General features: G+C 38.2%; 3 protein-coding genes and 1 pseudogene across 4 annotated transcripts; 1 reads left to right on the top strand and 3 right to left on the bottom strand.

Annotated features, from left to right (window-relative positions):
* Positions 1 to 382: 382 nt before the first annotated feature.
* Positions 383 to 2,033, top strand: LOC126614696 (fasciclin-like arabinogalactan protein 1). Its single transcript, XM_050282353.1, has one exon. It carries the CDS (start codon positions 545 to 547, stop codon positions 1,778 to 1,780), a length of 1,236 nt encoding a protein of 411 aa, XP_050138310.1. The 5' UTR covers positions 383 to 544; the 3' UTR covers positions 1,781 to 2,033.
* Positions 2,034 to 6,207: 4,174 nt separating this feature from the next.
* LOC126614701 (uncharacterized) lies at positions 6,208 to 11,531 on the bottom strand. 2 transcript variants are annotated; one of them, XM_050282359.1, is made up of 4 exons: positions 11,304 to 11,531; positions 10,899 to 11,226; positions 10,341 to 10,703; positions 6,208 to 6,266 (listed from the first exon to the last, which is right to left on the bottom strand). In XM_050282359.1, the coding sequence occupies exons 1-3, from the start codon at positions 11,340 to 11,342 to the stop codon at positions 10,360 to 10,362; spliced, it is 711 nt and encodes a 236-aa protein (XP_050138316.1). In that variant the 5' UTR covers positions 11,343 to 11,531; the 3' UTR covers positions 6,208 to 6,266; positions 10,341 to 10,359. The 2 variants fall into 2 exon arrangements, with proteins under 2 accessions (XP_050138316.1, XP_050138315.1); XM_050282358.1 differs by lacking the exon at positions 6,208 to 6,266 and having other exon boundaries at positions 10,186 to 10,703.
* Positions 11,532 to 14,215: 2,684 nt separating this feature from the next.
* On the bottom strand, positions 14,216 to 14,662 carry LOC126617082 (leucine-rich repeat extensin-like protein 3). Its single transcript, XM_050285149.1, has one exon. It carries the CDS (start codon positions 14,660 to 14,662, stop codon positions 14,216 to 14,218), a length of 447 nt encoding a protein of 148 aa, XP_050141106.1.
* A 1,616-nt stretch (positions 14,663 to 16,278) lies between these two features.
* Positions 16,279 to 18,233, bottom strand: LOC126614706 (nudix hydrolase 10-like; annotated as a pseudogene).
* Positions 18,234 to 18,553: the final 320 nt, after the last annotated feature.

An 18,553-nucleotide genomic window follows, 5' to 3' on the forward strand; every position in this document is an offset into this window, starting at 1 on the left:
AATTTATATAAAACCAAATACAAACGCCAAACTTTTTCCCCCACTTTCCTCATCCTCTGCTTCTAGACATAACTAAAGAACAAAACAACCCAACACAAGAAAGGCAAGGTTATTCATGGGAAGGGACCCACCTGATGACACTTCACTCAATTTTTTTTTGTTTTTTTTTGTTTTTTGCCACTTTTACGATTTAATTATTACATATAAGTGAGAGTTCTTAGATTTGATTATCACAAAAAACGAATTTAATCATATTATTTTTAAATAATATCGTTTGTTAAAAAAAAAAAAATTCAAACAACAAAATCACCAACACAGGCTTCTCTTGTAATATATCTCACATCCAAGCCCCATTCTTATAAACCTCCCTCTACCTTCCCCCACTCACTCTCACTCTCACTCTCACTCTCTCACTTTACAACAAGCTAACCCACAATCACAAGCTCCGCAACGTCTCTCTCCCCCTCCCTCTAGAACCCTCTCACACTCTCTCTCGAACCCCAACCCCCCACCCCCCAAAATCCCCAGATCCAAAACCCACACAATGCAGCTCCGCCGGGCCACCACTGCCGGCGCCTTCCTCCTCACGCTCACCCTCCTCACCACCCTCACCGAAGCGCACAACATCACGCGCCTCCTCGCGAAGCACCCCGAGTTCTCGACCTTCAACCACTACCTCACCCTGACCCACCTTGCCGCCGACATCAATGACCGCACCACCATCACCGTCTGCGCCGTCGACAACTCCGCCATGTCGGCCCTTCTCTCCAAACACCTCTCCATCTACTCCATCAAAAACATTCTGTCCCTCCACGTCCTCCTAGACTACTTCGGCGCCAAGAAGCTCCATCAGATCACCAACGGCACTGCCCTCGCCGCCACCATGTACCAGGCCACCGGCTCCGCCGCGGGCTCCTCCGGCTTCGTCAACATCACCGACTTAAAGGGTGGAAAGGTCGGTTTCAGCCCCGAGGCCAACGACGGCACCTTCCCTTCCCATTTTGTCAAATCCGTCGAAGAGGTTCCGTACAACATCTCTATCATTCAGATCAGCACCCTCCTCCCCAACCAGGCCGCCGAGGCCCCCACCCCGGCCCCCGCTGAGCTGAACATCACCGGAATCATGTCCGCCCACGGCTGCAAGGTCTTCGCCGACACGCTCCTTGCAAACTCCGACGCCTTCAAGACCTACGAGGACAATCTCAACGGCGGGCTGACCGTTTTCTGTCCGATGGACGACGCACTCAAGGCCTTCTTGCCGAAATTCAAGAACCTGACTGCGGCCGGGAAGGCTGCGCTGCTCGAGTACCACGGCATTCCGGTCTACCAATCCATGTCGATGTTGAAGTCCAACAATGGACTGACGAACACTCTGGCCACCGACGGCGCGAGTAAGTTTGACTTCACCATCCAAAACGACGGGCAGCAGGTCACTCTAAGGACCAAGCTCGTCACGGCGAGGATCACGGGGACACTCATCGACGAGCAGCCCGTCGCTATCTACACCATTGACAAGGTCTTGCAGCCTAAGGAGCTTTTCAAGGGGGCTTTGACTCCCGCACCGGCTCCGGCCCCGGAGAAACCGGCCCACGCGCCGAAGAAGTCGAAGCATGCGCCCTCACCCGTCGCCGACCAGGAGGCCGATTCGCCCGCTGCGTCGCCGGATGAGGACCCGGCGGATCAGACCGCGGATGACAGTAACGGAGCCGTGAGGGTTGAAAGGATGGGGTTTGGGGGTTTGGTTTTTACCAGTGTGTGGTTAGTATTTTCATTGCTGTAAGTTTTTGGTTTAGTTTTAATTTTTACAGACTTGTTATTTACTGGGTAATAAGTGAGAGATCAATTCGAGGTAAATCTCTTTTTCTTTTCTCTTTTTATCTAATTGTTTTTGTGTGAGTGTGATTTTTTTTTTTTTTTTTGTTGATGGGGGAAATTTGTAACATTGTGATATTTGTTTGTTGGTGGAAGTTTGATTAGTACTTTGGTAGAGACCATTTATTTATTATACAATTGTCACATGTTACTTTCTTTTAGTGAGATATTCTTGTATTTTTTTGTGCTGTTTTAAAATGGTTGTCTATTTTTTTCTTATATAAGAATATTCGGAGGCAATTTGGTATGAAGACCCTCTAAACCAGTGGCCAATTTAACATTCTAACATCGCGTGATTCTAATTAAGTACGTTAGGTTTTAGTCAGGTGGCGGCGAGCTGGGAACTAATGTCTATATTACTAGATGAACTTTTTGTTCGTCACACAATATGGTAAATCACGTGTTTTTATATAAATAGTATGATATGTGTATTAAAAGATTAATAACTTAAAAATTAAAATTTTTCATCACTTACATAAAAATACGTGGTATATCATTTGTATTTTCGTTACAACTAAAAATTTATCCTAGGCAAGGGTCTAAGCAAATTTAAATAAATTAATTATCACATAAATAAATGTTTAATGATACTTGAAAAATATACTATTACACTTGTATTGACAGTTTCGATTTATTATTTTATAAAAATATTAGAATTTTTGTTTTAGTATTTTAGTGAATTTGATAGTACAAGATGAAAATTCAATTGATTACGAGTTTGTAGTATTTTACAAAAGATTTTTAAAGTTTGAAAAGTTTTTTATTAGGATGTGCTATCCACACATCCCATTTTACTTCTCACACACTCCTTGATAATTTTTGTCCGTTGATCTTCTTCAATTCATCTGATCCGACAGCCGAAAATTAAGAAAGTGTGTGAGAAGTAAAATGGGATGTGTGGATATCACATTCCTTTTTATTTACCTATTGACTCAATTTGCAACCAACTCCAAGCTTTTAAAATCCCACATACAGTACAGTAATCCAAAATAAAGGAAGTCTTAAGGGAAGAGATTCTCATTTTTTTTATTTATAAAAATGAGAATTAGTTGTAGAGTTCACACTACATCGAACTTTAACAATCCAAATCATCTATTTTTCAAATTGTACCTCATAGATCATCTTTGCAAAATATTAGCCAAATCGGAAATATTTAAGACATCTAATTGGGTTCAAAGAAATGAACGAATACTTTATTATATAAGAAACAATGAAATTTGATCTTGATAATTAAATAGGAAAATAGTTTCGGATTGAATTGAATTTTTGCAATGATGATCAATTAATCGAGACTTACAAAATAGACAGTTCAAATCGTTGAAATTCGATGTAGAGTGGGCTCCACACATAATCCCTATTTTTTTTCTAAAAATGAGAATCCCTTTGCATAAAGGGCCGGCCAAAGTGGATATCAACATTTGATAAAGATCAAGAAGAATAACTCCAGCCCACTTGAAGAACTCAAAATCTAAATCTACTCTTATCAGTGGTCTTCTCTCTTCCATCACCTGCTCAGACCTTTGAGCGGTCCTCGGAGGTTCTCACATACGCTTCTTTAGACTTATGGGTGGTCTCGGGACCATCTGGTCCATGAACGGATCCGCCTTTGCCCCGAACCATATTGCAGATGTATTGATTGAGGATAATCTAAGTTATTAATGTATTTAGTATTGAGTTTGACATTCTTTAAATCATCAAAACAAATTGTATTTTCTCATTGCAAAAACATTATACCGAAATGGTTCCCTAGTAAAAGATAAACAAACAACTTATACTTTAGCATATACTTGAAGTGTAATGTAGGTCAGAAACACAGGTGATTATAGTTTACTTGGTTATTAACATAGCATTGTGTCTTGTTCAAGTCAACAACAAAGAAGAAAAAGTGGTTTGTACGTTCGAATTGTTTTCATTTCTTTTTGGAAATTGTTATTTGTACTTTGAAAATTTACTTGTGCATATGTAATGCTAGGGAGACTATTAATTTAAAGTATATTTTGTAAACCATATATTATAGTTGTTGATGATTGAATTATTACTTAAGTATTGATTAAACTGCTTATTTTCTAATGCTAAGAAGGCTAGCTTTTTAAACTAAATTTGTAAACTATATGATGTGTCCCCAATAAGAAGTAAGCATGTTAATAAACACTTAAGTAGTAATCCAATCATCAACAACCACATCATTTGTTTTACAAAATTTGGTTTAAAATGTTAATCTCCTTAGCATTACTCATTTCTATTAGTGGCACATCACATAGTTTAAAAGTGTGGTCTAAAAAATTGGTCTAGCTAGCATTACTTATTATGCACTCCAAACTTTCTAGATTCCATATGAAACTCCATTGGAGGTGAGTTTTGTAGGAAAGGGGGCCAAATTGGACCATTTAGGTTATCGTTGAAGATCAACATGTCCTTATGGGTGTGTTTGGTACGCAGACGGGACGGAACGGAACGGGACGGGACGGGACGGAACGGAACGGGACGGGACGGAACGAAGGTGTAATTTTTGAAAAAGACATGGGGTATATTTGTCTTAAAATGGTAAAACATTGTGTTCCACAGACGTGGAACAAACCCGTTCCAGGGGGTGGAGGTGGGACGCAAAAACACCCAAAATCTGTCCCGTGGAACAGCCCGTTCCACCCATTTTTGGCGCACCAAACGCGGGACGGAACGCCTCGTCCCGTTCCGTCCCATCCCGTCCCACGTACCAAACGCACCCTATAAGCACATCAATGTCCTTTATTTACTCGATGGTGGGAGTGATACTCTCAACATTATATCATTTGTACCCCTTCGTCTATTGTAGAGGGTTTCAATCATAACTAGATCCTAAAATTGACATATCTCATCAAGATGGTGCCTAAAATTGAAATCGATTTTCTATTTCAAGGCTCATCTTAATGGAGTGGGTCAACTTCAGGAATTACTTGTGATTAAAACCTATTATATATTGTTAACGTTCAAAACTTGCATGTTAAGAAATTAAAACAATAAACCCTTGGTGGATTTGGGATATGGACTAAAATGAAATAGGCTCAAAGATTTAAATGGTTCATTCTGCAAAATTGGGCCACATCCATTGTGTTGCTCGGATTATGTTGATTTCAAGTCTAAAAAGTGCTCTAGGCTAATAAATGAACTCGCTCTCTTTTTCTAGTCATTCGACACCAATACAAGAGGCTCCCATTCTTTTATGTAGGCCCTCAATGAAACCGTCAACATTGGGTCTTCCCAACTTGGCATTTAATGTCCACCAACGCAAACTAGCATGTTGACACCTTTTCACCTACCAACCAAACATTCAGCAGTGGAGTAACCTATATTTAGTCAAGAAGGCACATATTTCCAGAATGATATGGGTTGAGCATCTCGCTCGGCCTTGGTTATCCAACCCCTCATCTCTAAGAACCATTCCAACCACCTTTACGTCTCATCCTGAGTCTCTGCTAATGATTGTGAGTCATAACATGGCTTAATTGGCATCTAGGTAGATATGTCATTGGAGACTTGTGTCATAAAGCTGTCAGTCCGCCCATGTTCCCTTAGCAGTCGAAAAGCTCTTCATGTATCTTGGTTGGAAGGAGCAAGAGGCAGTCGACTTTAGTACTTGTGATCATCGTCCTCTTTAAGCTCCTTAGACCTTGGGCTTTTCAATCTCCTTTGGGTTTTTCGTGGCTTCTTTCTCAGATTGCGTCATTATATGAGCCTAAAGTGCCCAACATTAACATATATTGTCTTACTTCATCCTGTGCACACATCTTCTATGTCTAGTATTTTCATTGCGTCAACTGAGTTGAGAAAACTTGTAACATCCCACATCGCCCAGATGAGTGATCCTTAAATGTATATTGCCATCCCTACCTAGCACGAGGTCTTTTAGGAGCTCACTGGCTTTGGGTTCCATAGGAACTCCGAAGTTAAGCGAGAAGGAGGCCAAAGCACTCACAGGATGGGTGACCCATTGGGAAGTTGCTCGTGAGTTCCCAAAAACAAAACCGTGAGGGCGTAGTTAGGGCCTAAAGCGGACAATATTATGCTACAGTGGTGGAGTGGGCCCGGGAAGTTGTCCGTCCTGGGTCCAATTTGACATGCCTCGATCCCGATATTTCCCGATTACCAAGAAAGGCACGTGCTGGCCGACACCCGAGGATGACGAAAGCCATTTATTGAGTGCAATTGCTGAAAATAAAGGATAACTAAGACTTATAAATATAAAAGAATAAAGAATAAGCATTTAAGGAACATGTTCAGAGCATACAACTAACTAGAACACTAAAGGAAATAATATAAAATTAGATGAACAAGGAGTGGGTCTTACACCGAGAGGACTCGAAGATGCCGACGCAGTAGTGCCTTGATGCTGGGATTGTATGCCTCGATTCTAAGTCCTGAAGGGGGCGCAAAACAAACATGAGTGGACCAATTTGATATATATAATAAAACAGTTATCAACGTACTAACCCCCAGGTTTTATGAAAACACATATATATCATGATAAACATAGGTTTTCCGAAACCTAGCATGTCGTGCAATGTCTCAAACCATAACTTGTATATATAATAATCACTAGTGAATTGTTCGATAACCCCCAGGCCCCATGCCGGCGCCCCGTCTCTGAGCAGACAGTCAGAGGAAAATACACTTCAGGCCCCATGCCGGCTCCCCGTCCCTGTGCTAAATAGCTAGAGGAAACACACTCCAGGCCTTATGCCAACACCAAACCGTCACCCGGGACGGACCAGAATCTATCCCTACGTCCCGTAGCGGAAAGGACCACTAGGTAAGTACAAAACCATTGAACATATATATATATATATTGAAAAAAAACTTCATAGTATAAAGTCATCCATCATCTATACTATAAAGAGGTGTTCGAAACATGTTCTAAATATCATATCATCATCCATCAGATATTCTATAAGAACATGGGTTATAGGAAAAATAGTAGTAATTCAATCTAGCCTTAGTAAGCATGTTATCTCAAAGCGTTTCATAAAACGTAATCATTAAATCATGCCTTTCATGTATGCATTTCTACCATTAAAACATTCATTTTTAGAAAGGGTCCACTCATAGTACTTTGCCGTCAAAAAGTCACGCAGCTAGCAAAGACAGAAACACTACTATAATTGCCCCTAAACACATAAAGAGTGCAATAAATAAAACTATATAATAGCAATTGAATTTGGGGGAACGGACGTCAGAAATGGATTCAAGATGTCGAATTATCCTAAGTAGGGTCATGGATAAATTTCGTAAAAGTCAACAGAATATCCCTAGAATATTCCAGAGAATATTCCCTGATGGAATATTCCACATAAAGGGTTTGGGTTTAGCTAATTAGGTGGGTTAGGTTTAGAAGAGAAGGCTTAGGGCCCAGGTTAAAAAGGCATGAAGGCCTTAAGCCTAAGGGTTTTGGGTTTTTAGATAAAAAGGCTTAGGGCCTTACCTAATTTGGCCCAAAGGCCTTTAACTTAAAACAATTATAAAATAAATAATAAAACTGAAATGGGTTTTGGGTTAGGCTCGACAGGAAAGGCCCAAAGGCTTTAGGTTGGTGGGTTGCCGGATTCAAAGGGAGGAGAAGGCCGGATTTCGGCCGAAGAATTCCCAAGCTTCGATGGAGCTCAAAACTCAACCAAAACATGTCATTCAATATACCAAATTGAAGCCCCGAAGGTAAGGAATCGAAATATACCCTTGGTTCCTGTCATTGTGGTTGGAGTTGGCTAGAAAATGGCATGGAAGGCACGGGTTTGCCGAGAAAACTTGGCTTTCCGCCATAATTTATGGGCAACATTTAAACATCAATAACTTTGTCAATACTCAATGAATCGAGTGAAACAAAAACGAAAGTTATAGTTCTCGAAGAGACGAAGATAATGGTACCTTGCAAAACGTCTAACTTGCCGTGGTTTGGTCGGAAAATGCCTCGAAAGCCACTAAGGTCGCCGGAAATTGGGTAAGATTCAAATGAGTATAACTTCTTCAATACTCAACAAAATCGGGTGAAACAAAAAGGAAAGTTGTAGTACTCAGCGAGACAAAGAGATAGATACCTTGCACGCCGGCCAACTCATCGTAGTTTGGCCGAAAATTGGCTCGAAAACCGTTGGTTTCATTTGGGGAGTGAGCATATTAATTTAAAGTATATTTTGTAAACCATATGTTATAGTTGTTGATGATTGAATTATTACTTAAGTGTTGATTAAACTGCTTATTTTCTAATGCTAAGAAGGCCAGCTTTTTAAACTAAATTTGTAAACTATATGATGTGTCCCCAATAAGAAGTAAGCATGTTAATAAACACTTAAGTAGTAATCCAATCATCAACAACCACATCATTTGTTTTACAAAATTTGGTTTAAAATGTTAATCTCCCTAGCATTACTCATTTCTATTAGTGACACATCACATAGTTTAAAAGTGTGGTCTAAAAAATTGGTCTAGCTAGCATTACTTATTATGCACTCCAAACTTTCTAGATTCCATATGAAACTCCATTGGAGGTGAGTTTTGTAGGAAAGGGGGCCAAATTGGACCATTTAGGTTATCGTTGAAGATCAACATGTCCTTATAAGCACATTAATGTCCTTTATTTACTCGATGGTGGGAGTGATACTCTCAACATTATATCATTTGTACCCTTTCGTCTATTGTAGAGGGTTTCAATCATAACTAGATCCTAAAATTGACATATCTCATCAAGATGGTGCCTAAAATTGAAATCGATTTTCTATTTCAAGGCTCATCTTAATGGAGTGGGTCAACTTCAGGAATTACTTGTGATTAAAACCTATTATATATTGTTAACGTTCAAAACTTGCATGTTAAGCAATTAAAACAATAAACCCTTGGTGGATTTGGGATATGGACTAAAATGAAATAGGCTCAAAGATTTAAATGGTTCATTCTGCAAAATTGGGTCACATCCACTGTGTTGCTAGGATTATGTTGATTTCAAGACTAAAAAGTGCTCTAGGCTAATAAATGAACTCTCTCTCTTTTTCCAGTCATTCGACACCAATACAAGAGGCTCCCATTCTTTTATATAGGCCCTCAATGAAACCGTCAACATTGGGTCTTCCCAACTTGGCATTTAATGCGCCACCAACACAAACTAGCATGTTGACACCTTTTCACCTACCAACCAAACATTCAGCGGTGGAGTAACCTATGTTTAGTCAAGAAGGCGCATATTTCCAGAATGATATGGGTTGAGCATCTCGCTCGACCTTGGTTATCCAACCCCTCATCTCTGAGAACCATTCCAACCACCTTTACGTCCCATCCTGAGTCTCTGCTAATGATTGTGAGTCATAACATGGCTTAATTGGCATATGGGTAGATCTGTCCTTGGAGACTTGTGCCATAAAGCTGTCAGTCCGCCCATGTTCCCTTAGCAGTCGAAAAGCTCTTCATGTATCTTGGTCGGAAGGAGCAAGAGGTAGTCGACTTTAGTACTTGTGATCATCGTCTTCTAAGCTCCTTAGACCTTGGGCTTTTCAATCTCCTTTGGGTTTTTCGTGGCTTCTTTCTCAGATTGCATCATTATATGAGCCTAAAGTGCCCAACATTAACATATATTGTCTTACTTCATCATGTGCACACATCTTCTATGTCTAGTATTTTCATTTTGTCAACTGAGTTGAGAAAACTCATTCAATTGTTTGTTTCATTGACATGACAAACTTTGTAGTCTTCTCAGTAGTTAATGTAGGGATAATTTGTGATCTCTAATGATGGAGTCGTCAGGGATGGAATCTGGTGTAAATTGGCAAGAGTTTTGGTTTATCTTTTTTCGTGGCATGAATATTTTTGAAGTTTTAGATGTCTAAAATGTGCCAACAAGCTAAATAGACCAAAGAACTAATGTCACTTAGCGGCCTATTTCAACCTAACGAAGTGGCACACAAATAATGAATACAGGGAGTAACTTAAGACTATAGAGTTAGCGTTGGTGAATAAGATCCCACATTGGTCATATGACAAAATAATATACAATTAATATATCAAAGTTTTTACCCCTAATATAACCAAGTCCTTTTGTGATAAAACCCAAAACCCAAAACATAATAATAGGTAATTAAGTTGAGACAATATTTATAATATTGGTGGTGGACCATGCTGAGCCTATAAAGTTATCAGTTAAAATGTAGGATGTAAAGTAAAGATATAATGTACGTCGCAATTAGTTCTTGTAAAAGAGCCCTAGAAAGTTATTGTAAGAACGATTATACTACATTAACTTGATGAGATTAGTGAAATTCTTTTTCCAAAACAATATATTCAACTGTAGTAGTAAATCTGTACCTTTCTGGAAACGAAAACAATAGAGATACAAAGAAAAGAGGAATGGACATAAAACCTAACCCCTCTGAAACCAAACCTAAAGGTCTAAACCTGCAAAACAAGTTGAGCAACACCACAAAGTTAGGGAAAAAAAAGAAAGTAAGACAAACCTGGATGCCAAGATGCACATTAATTTGAGAAGCGGTAACGGGGCAAGCCAACATAGTCTGAAAACAATGCAGCAAGAGCCGCTGGCGAAGGAGAATCGTGCCAAGTTAAAGTTGGAGAAGACAAGCCCATGTTAGCAAAATTGTTTGCAACAAAATTTTCCTCCCGATGTATGTGAGATGAGTAGAAAGTCATTTTCTGGATGCAGTCCAAACAAATCGACCATTGCATACGAAGAGGCCATGGAGGATCAAAATCAGACGATTGAAGAGCAAAAATAACATTAGAGTTGTCACTTTCCAACCAAAGACAATGCCAACCCAGTTGATTTGCAAACTCTACACCAATAATAACTGCAGATAATTCTGCAAAAAAAAAAAAAGAGTTGCGATAACCAATCTATTGGTAGAAACCACCAAGAAAATGACCATGACAATTCCTGAAAACTCCTCCACAAGTAGCAGGACTGAGATTTCCTTTAGATAAACCATCTGCATTAAGTTTAATCCAAGGAAACTAAGGAGGAGACCAAAGGATAGGAAGAATAGTAGGCGTCTTACGAGAGATAGGTCGGATCCCCATTGAAGAGATGATTCGAGTGTCAAAACCCTGAGAGTAACCAGGAATAAACTTTCCACCATGAACAATCGCAAAATTGATAGACATGCAGAGATGATGAAAACTGAGTGGTCGGCCATAAAAAATAAACTTATTTCGAGCCTTCCAAATAACCACAATAGTAGAATGACCCGCACAAATCCAGAGATTGTGCAACTGCTGGGAAAAGGTCTTACGCACATAGATATCCCAAAAAACATCCAAAGAATTTGAAGGAGGTAAAGAGATACCAAAATGGCAAGCAAACCACCTCCAAAGCTGCCTAGATATCTGACAGCTGAAGAAAAGATGAGCAGTAGATTCTTTAGAATTACAACATAAACAACAAATGGATGCCAAGGAAATACCACGTCGTTGAAGCGCACCCTCGGTAAGAAGTTTATCATGAAAAAGCCGCCAAGCCAAAATAGATAGCCGTGGCGGAATAAAATGACTCCAAATAACCTTAGCCCATGCACAATCACTGCGTTTCCTTCGAATAAGATGATAACCAAAAGAAAAGGAAACTTCCCAATAGGTGATGAGGGCTCCCAAATCAATTTATCATCCTCGACATTTAAGGGCAAAGGTAGACGTAAAATTTGTTGCATCACATAAGGGAATAAATATATAAAATAATTTGGGAAAGACCAATTTTTTGTACTTCAATAACATCTGAAACCCGAGGAAGAACCTTAGGTGAAATGACCAAAGATAAACAAGGGCTAATAATAGATTCATCCAACCATTTGTCAAACCAAAAGGAAACGGACTTCCCATCACCAATAATCCAACGACTATTATTATTCAGAATAGGCAGAGCATGCTTCAGACCATGTCCCCCCTTATTTTTCATGTATTGTTTTTGTTATCTTTGTTTTATGAGGGGTAAGGTTTATGTCCCCCCTGACTAGGTGTAACTTCTTTTTTTGTTATCAATAAAATTTTCCTCATACCGTCGAGGTTTCCTGAAAAAAAAAAAAAAAACTATAGTAGTAAATCCATTTTTAGACATAAAAGCAAATATTCATTTTTGCTCATCATGATAGAATAATGGTGATGTTTACTACCCTATTTATTATTTAGATGTGTTTAAATTTTGAGATTTATAACTACACAAATTTCGAAATTTAAATTCATTCAACGATGATAAATTATAAAATGGTGAGCAAAGTGACTGATTGATCATCTTTCACTGATTCAAATTCTTATTAGATTGCTAGTGAGTAGTGAGAGAGATCAAACAGCCTCATCAATTCCCATTCCCTTTAATTAAGATGGTTCACAAAATGCGAGAGATTTCTAAGTGTGCTCAGAACACGAATGCATACGCACATGTGTCATTATACAAGTGAAGGTATATTTGAAAAAAAAAATTCTCTACACTTGTATAATAACAAATGACGTATGCCCTGTATTCTGAGCACATTGAAAAATTTCTACACAAAAGCCGGGTTGATGCAATGGTTCAATAACTGTGAGTAGCTTCCAGAAAAAACACAATGAAATTAAGTTGTATGTCTAATTCTAACACACCGGGAAGGAAAGGATAGAACCTAGGAAATGAAACAATACATTTCCAAGCCATATTGACTATTAAAATTGTCTACTAACAATGGTGTTTTTCTATTTTGCACAAGAGCATGATATCGATAAATTTTTAGTTGTGACGGAACATAAGTGGTATATCACGTGTTTTAATAGGAATGATGGAAATTTTTATTTTTTAAGTTATTAACTTTTTAGCACACATATCACACAATTTGTTTAGTGACACGTGGTGTACCATCCCGTATACTGGTCACACTGAAAAATCTCTTCATGATATCATCGGTGTCTAAACCATTTCAATTCGTTAGACTTTTTGACCAAATAGAAAGAAAAAAAAATAATAATCTTGACCTTTTGTTTGCTAGTGCTTGTTATAAATAGAGGATGGTAAAATTTTCGACTGACAATGAACTGTTAGGTCAACATTATCCACGTTTTCATGGCAAAATTATCCACGTCACATAAGTAGGCACTGAGTTAAGGGATTATTGCTTAACTTCTCCATCGGGTTCATCTTGGATGGAATTGTTGCCCGAGTAGGTTGGAGTGTTTTGGAGAGGGGAGAGAGTGGATTGAGTTGCCATCCCAAAGGCAATAAGCAACGGTGAAGTTGCTCTAATAAGGCTCCCTCAAAAGTGACTCTTCATAATTTTCTATCATTTTGTATTTTTAGCACAATGTATTGTAATATTAGTACAAAAATTAACGTTAAACTGTGGTATGGTATGTCAAAAAATTCATAAAATGTCTCACTTTGAAACACTCCTTAGCATTTCTCTAGTCAATAATTATCAGCACTGAAAATATGAAGATAGATGATGAATGAATTCGATAAGAGAGTTGAACCCGCTCACTTCTTCGCCAGCAAGTGAAGGAGCAATTAATAAAGGAAACTTTAACGAAAAGCATCCGGTACTGTTCACTTTAACGAAAAACCACATTTTTACACTAAAAAGTCAATCCTAGTACTATTCACTTTACTTTTTATTTTGTCCTTATCATTAAAACTCAAAGTTTTCAAGCCCTTTTCATTAGTTTTCCTATTAATAAATGGTTTGTCTTGCATTCGTCACGCGTAGCATGCAAAGTGGATAAGTTCTTTGCAAGAAAAGGCCAGTTGTTTGTCAGTTTGTCAAAAAGGGAGTAAAGAGACGTATCATTTCAGATTTTAGTGAAGCAAAATCAACCATGCAATTGCCAGGTACAGCAGAAAGAACAAGCTCCTTATGCTACATGGCAGAGAGAGATCGACGAACCGCCCTGCGTCTCTAAGCCCACCGATCCCTCTCTTAAGACTAATTTGTAAGACATGTATACATTGTAGAATAACTTGTAAGACATGAGTACACTGTAGCATCTCGTGTAACAATGTAAGAATGTGAAGAAAAATTAAACACGTCTTTTGCACACTTATGCCATACAAGTCATCCTTACAGCAAAATTATAAGCTGAATCTGCCTTTTAGTGTACCAAGATATGACAATTAGTGCTCTAGACTTAATCAAGTTCGTTATCGATCTGGACTTAACCAAGTTGGTTTGAACAGTGTACTATCTCTCTCTACCTAAGTTTGAAACCTTCTCCTTAATTAAACAAATTTGATGTAAAATATATATGAAAAAAAGAGAGATTCCAATTAATTGAAAAGGGTTTATTTACCACTTACATAAGATTTAGATAATTTATATACTCCCACATAAGAAGAACAGAAAATATAAAGCATGCAAACTTAAAAGAAAAGTACAGTAGAGTAAAACAACATGACCATCATAACAGAAAGGAAGATTGAGAAAGGAGATGAATTAGAAGCATGGTTGTCATCAGGGTAAGGCACGTATCCTCCTGGTGGAGAAAGGTATTGAGGATTTTGAGGGTATTGCTGGCAGCACTGTCCAGGCTGAGTTGGGGGGCATTTTCCTTGACCACGAGGCGGCGGCGGTACTCCTGCATAAGGGTAGCCAGGACTTGAGGGGGGTGGCGGTGCTGGTGGAGGAGGGCCATATAAAGGGTACCCCGGAGTTGGTACGGAGGGAGGACACTGACATGAAGGGCAGTTGGCACAATTATCAGTAGGGGAAGGATTTGTACTTCTGGTAACCTCCTTAGCAGCCACAACAAGGTGGAAGAAGATAGAGAGAGAGAGTGCTGTGACAAACGCAAGTTTTGCAGGAAACATTCTTCCTCCTTGTGGCTAGCTTGAAAGAGAATTGAAAAGAAAATAAGGGATATATACAGAGAGAGGAGTTATTTGGTGTATAGAAGAAATTGATAAAATCATATTATTGTAAATTGTAATATAGAGAAGCATGCACCAGCTTTCAACAGTGGTTTTCTGAATCCCGGGTTTGGTGCCGCATGGCAGACCATCTGTCATAACAGTGTACAAGTAGCATACAAAGACTTAACTTACTATGCATGCTTTTCTATACATACGGACAACTCGGAAGAAAAAAAAAAAGGGACTTTAACGAAAAGCATCCGGTACTGTTTACTTTAACGAAAAACCACATTTTTACACTAAAAAGTCAATCCTGGTACTATTCACTTTACCTTTTATTTTGTCTTTATCATTAAAACTCAAAGTTTTCAAGCCCTTTTCATTAGTTTTCCTAAAAAAAATTGATTAAGAAACTAAACGGTTTCGATTATAAAGTTTATATGGTTAAAATAATTTTTTAAGGGTTTGTACTGATGAATGCGAGTGGGCTAAGCCGAGTGGCTTATGGAGATATATTTTAAAATTAAATATAAAACTCATTAAGAATAATTAAGAACATACATAGAGCAAGTATGTCAAATGTAACCAAAATGTCATACACGTCAAGAGGTACCTCAACTTTTAATTATAAACTCATCAAGAATACAATGCAATTCCTCAGCTACGGATGACCCACATCTAATCAAATGCAAGGTAACACTCATGAGAACTAAACTTTGTTGTAGAGTTGCTGTAAAGGCACCACAATGAAAAATTTTCAGTTTTCTCCTCATAGTTATTTTCCATGCATACAAACCACAAGAAACATTAAAAATCACCTCGTCAACCTTGCTCAAAATTAGTGAGTTTGAGTCGCAAGTCATAAACATTACAAAGTCCTACTTAATAGAGCGAAAAAGCGACCCCAACCAGAAAGACTTTTGTCTCTAGAGTGAAAAAGGGATCACAACCAATGATGCAAATGGTTATTTAATGGGATAAACAAAGAAAAATAAAGAGGGAAGAGACCAAAAGGAATTGACGCTAAGGCCAAAAGTAAAAGTCAACAACTGATGGTGGATTTTTTTTTTTTTTTTTTTTTTTTTTTCTGTAGGGGGGAGGAACTAGGGCTAGTGCTTATAGTTGTAGAGAAGCAACTTTATGTGCGATTCACAATTATTAATATACTCATGTTATAGCATGTATGAGCCATAATGTTGATATTTTACCCACCTAAGTATGTTAATAAATAAATGTATGATAAGCAGATAAGTCACTAAAAAAAATATCTTGTGAAAAATGGTAAAATTGTAAATAACGTCAATCTCATTGTGTTTTAAAGTTTCTAGACACGTACAGAGGAGGATCCCAACACCGTAAGTAAACCATGTTAACTTGTGTTATACATCATTATCTGTCTTCACTCTTCATTTGGTCTCCTGAATTGGATTGAATGTATCAATTCCTATTCCACTTTCACTTTGAATATAGTTATCTATTCCCATCAAATCCTAGCGGCCAAGCGAGTTCTATAAGTGCTGTGTCTAGAAACGTGACAAACATAAAACAAAAATAGAGCAACGTACACAGAGAGATTATAAATTATCAAAAATTATTGAAGCATCTATGACTGATAAGAGGTTACAGAAAATTATCAAAGCATCTATCACTGATCAGAAGAACATAGGCACTGCTTTTCCTGCCTATTTACATACAAATAACTCAACTTATGGTCAAAAACTGATGTTATAGGCAGTGGAGAAAATCCAGCATATTCTCTGTCTAACTTTGCCGAGCAAAGTTCACGAATGTACTTGAAGAGCTCATGTTTCTGGGCGACTGGTTGAGCTGCAAACTCCTCAAGTGGAATCCACTGCATGAAATAAAAAAACGTCACAGATTTGTAGCAAATGCATATGAATTTCGGTATGTTTAACAAAAACATTATTAATCTACCCAAATTAGATTGAGCGGTATTCAAAGTTCAAACACATCATCGTCGAAAAGTTACCTTGGCCGCCTTGATCTCCAGTTCTTGCTTTTGGATGTCAAAGGTTAGAGGACGCAGCATGCACAAGAAGATTAGATCCGACTTCTCAAGGGGTCTTGTGTGCTTGCCTAAAGGTAGCAGAACGAAGAATGTGTCACAACATTTGAAGTTCAACAAATTTGGTATTTGTTAAAAGAAAAGCCTCCGATGAAGCCAAATAACTGTATAGAAAACATTATGCTACAAGTACGTGATCGGTTCCAGAGTTTCGAGAAAGGTACTCATAGGATTTATGTTCACCAGAAGCATGGCTTGAGTTATGTAACCAAAGTAGCAGAGTCACAGCCATTGGAGCCGGACCAGATTAGCGAGATAATCACTTGCTTAATAGGAATATTATCCCCAACCCATTTACTAAACATAATTAAAAAAAAAGAAAGCAAATAGAATTACACAAATGTTGCAGATCACTGCAGGAGTGTGCTTTGAACCCGTTAATTACGTGACTGAGACTGTTAACGTCAATGTTCACGGTCAAGCCCCCTTTCAGTCACATCCTTGATAGCCAATGATATTGGTTCACAGGTAAGGTACAGGAGGATTTGGTTCCTTTATATTTCGCAGCTCTTTTATGAGATGTATGACTTAGTTTTTCTCTCTCCAGTCAAATTTGATATCTTACAAGATTTCAATTTAAAAGCACATGAATTCAGAGTAGCAAACTGGTACCTGAATGCTAAAATCTCCAGAAATTCTGCGTCGATCTGAAGAAGTTAAAACCAATGATCTTCATCACACCATAAATAGTGGTAACATAAACTACGAGGCATGCATGAATAATATAGATTAATAACTTACTCCTGTTTCTTCTTTAACTTCTCTTACGACAGCTACAAATATATTTTCACCCTGCAATTGAAGATCTAATTTGATGTCCAATACTCTAGAGCATTTAGTATTTAAATAACTAAAGTACTTCTTCGTTCAGGACGTTAGGGTACACACCTCGTCAACGACTCCAGTTGGGATTTTCCACACCCCCGCTCCTTGGAACCTGCCACTCTTTTCCTGGACTACAAGCATCTATGCAGAAGAAAACTAAGTTCAAAACCAGCAACAAATGACGACAAGGTTGTTATAGGGAAGACAAATGATAAGCCTACTAAATAATAAACAAAGAAGAACAAGGGCATCGAACAAGGTGGAAAAGTTTAATATACAGCAGTATGCACACTGACTGAATTAGAAAAACGAAATATTTGGTTAAACTATACCAAATTGGCAGTGAAATGATCTGAAAGCGCAAGGAAAGGTGAGAGCAAGTACCTCTTTTTGAACTGTCGCTCCAAATCAATCAGAGACCAACAGCTACTCAGCCTTTTACTTTATCCAAACAATTAACAAATAGTAGATGAGAGCAAGTACCTCTTTTTTATCATTCAAAACAATAGCACCAACACCTACTCGGTGTGATGCATTTGCAGGTAGAGTATCATTAATTTCAGGAATCCAATAAACAAGCATGAGGTAGTGCGGCTCAGCATGATGGTACCGAAAACCCTCCTGCGATCAACATAATAGATTGAAGCCAACTCAACAGATTTGTTCAGATTAATGGACAGAATATGACATAAAGCTCATCAAATCATATCTGTAGCGTACCTTAATCACTAGTTGTTACTGTTTTATTTTATTTTATTTTTTATAAATTGATTGTAATTAGTTTCTTCAAGCGAAAACCTATTGTGCCAGAACTATGCAGGGTATCAGCTTCATTCTTCCTTTTTTGTTGTATATAATATATACACATTCTGAGAGTTATGTATTGTGTAGATTATCAGTTTACCGACCAGGCTCTAAATAGGAGCATAGTTAAATTT

Source organism: Malus sylvestris, chromosome 3 (assembly GCF_916048215.2).
Source record: "Malus sylvestris chromosome 3, drMalSylv7.2, whole genome shotgun sequence".
Classification (NCBI taxonomy): domain Eukaryota; kingdom Viridiplantae; phylum Streptophyta; class Magnoliopsida; order Rosales; family Rosaceae; genus Malus; species Malus sylvestris.

Bases quoted from the DNA above. Each gene is read 5' to 3' on its own strand.
- LOC126617082 (XM_050285149.1), bottom strand. From the start codon at position 14,662: ATGTTTCCTGCAAAACTTGCGTTTGTCACAGCACTCTCTCTCTCTATC.
- LOC126614701 (XM_050282359.1), bottom strand. From the start codon at position 11,342: ATGATAAACTTCTTACCGAGGGTGCGCTTCAACGACGTG. The intron at 11,227-11,303 runs GTATTTCCTTGG...TTCAGCTGTCAG, and splicing joins GGGTGCGCTTCAACGACGTG to ATATCTAGGCAGCTTTGGAG. The intron at 10,704-10,898 runs GTAAGACGCCTA...TTTTTTTTGCAG, and splicing joins GGGGATCCGACCTATCTCTC to AATTATCTGCAGTTATTATT.
- LOC126614696 (XM_050282353.1), top strand. From the start codon at position 545: ATGCAGCTCCGCCGGGCCACCACTGCCGGCGCCTTCCTCCTCACGCTC.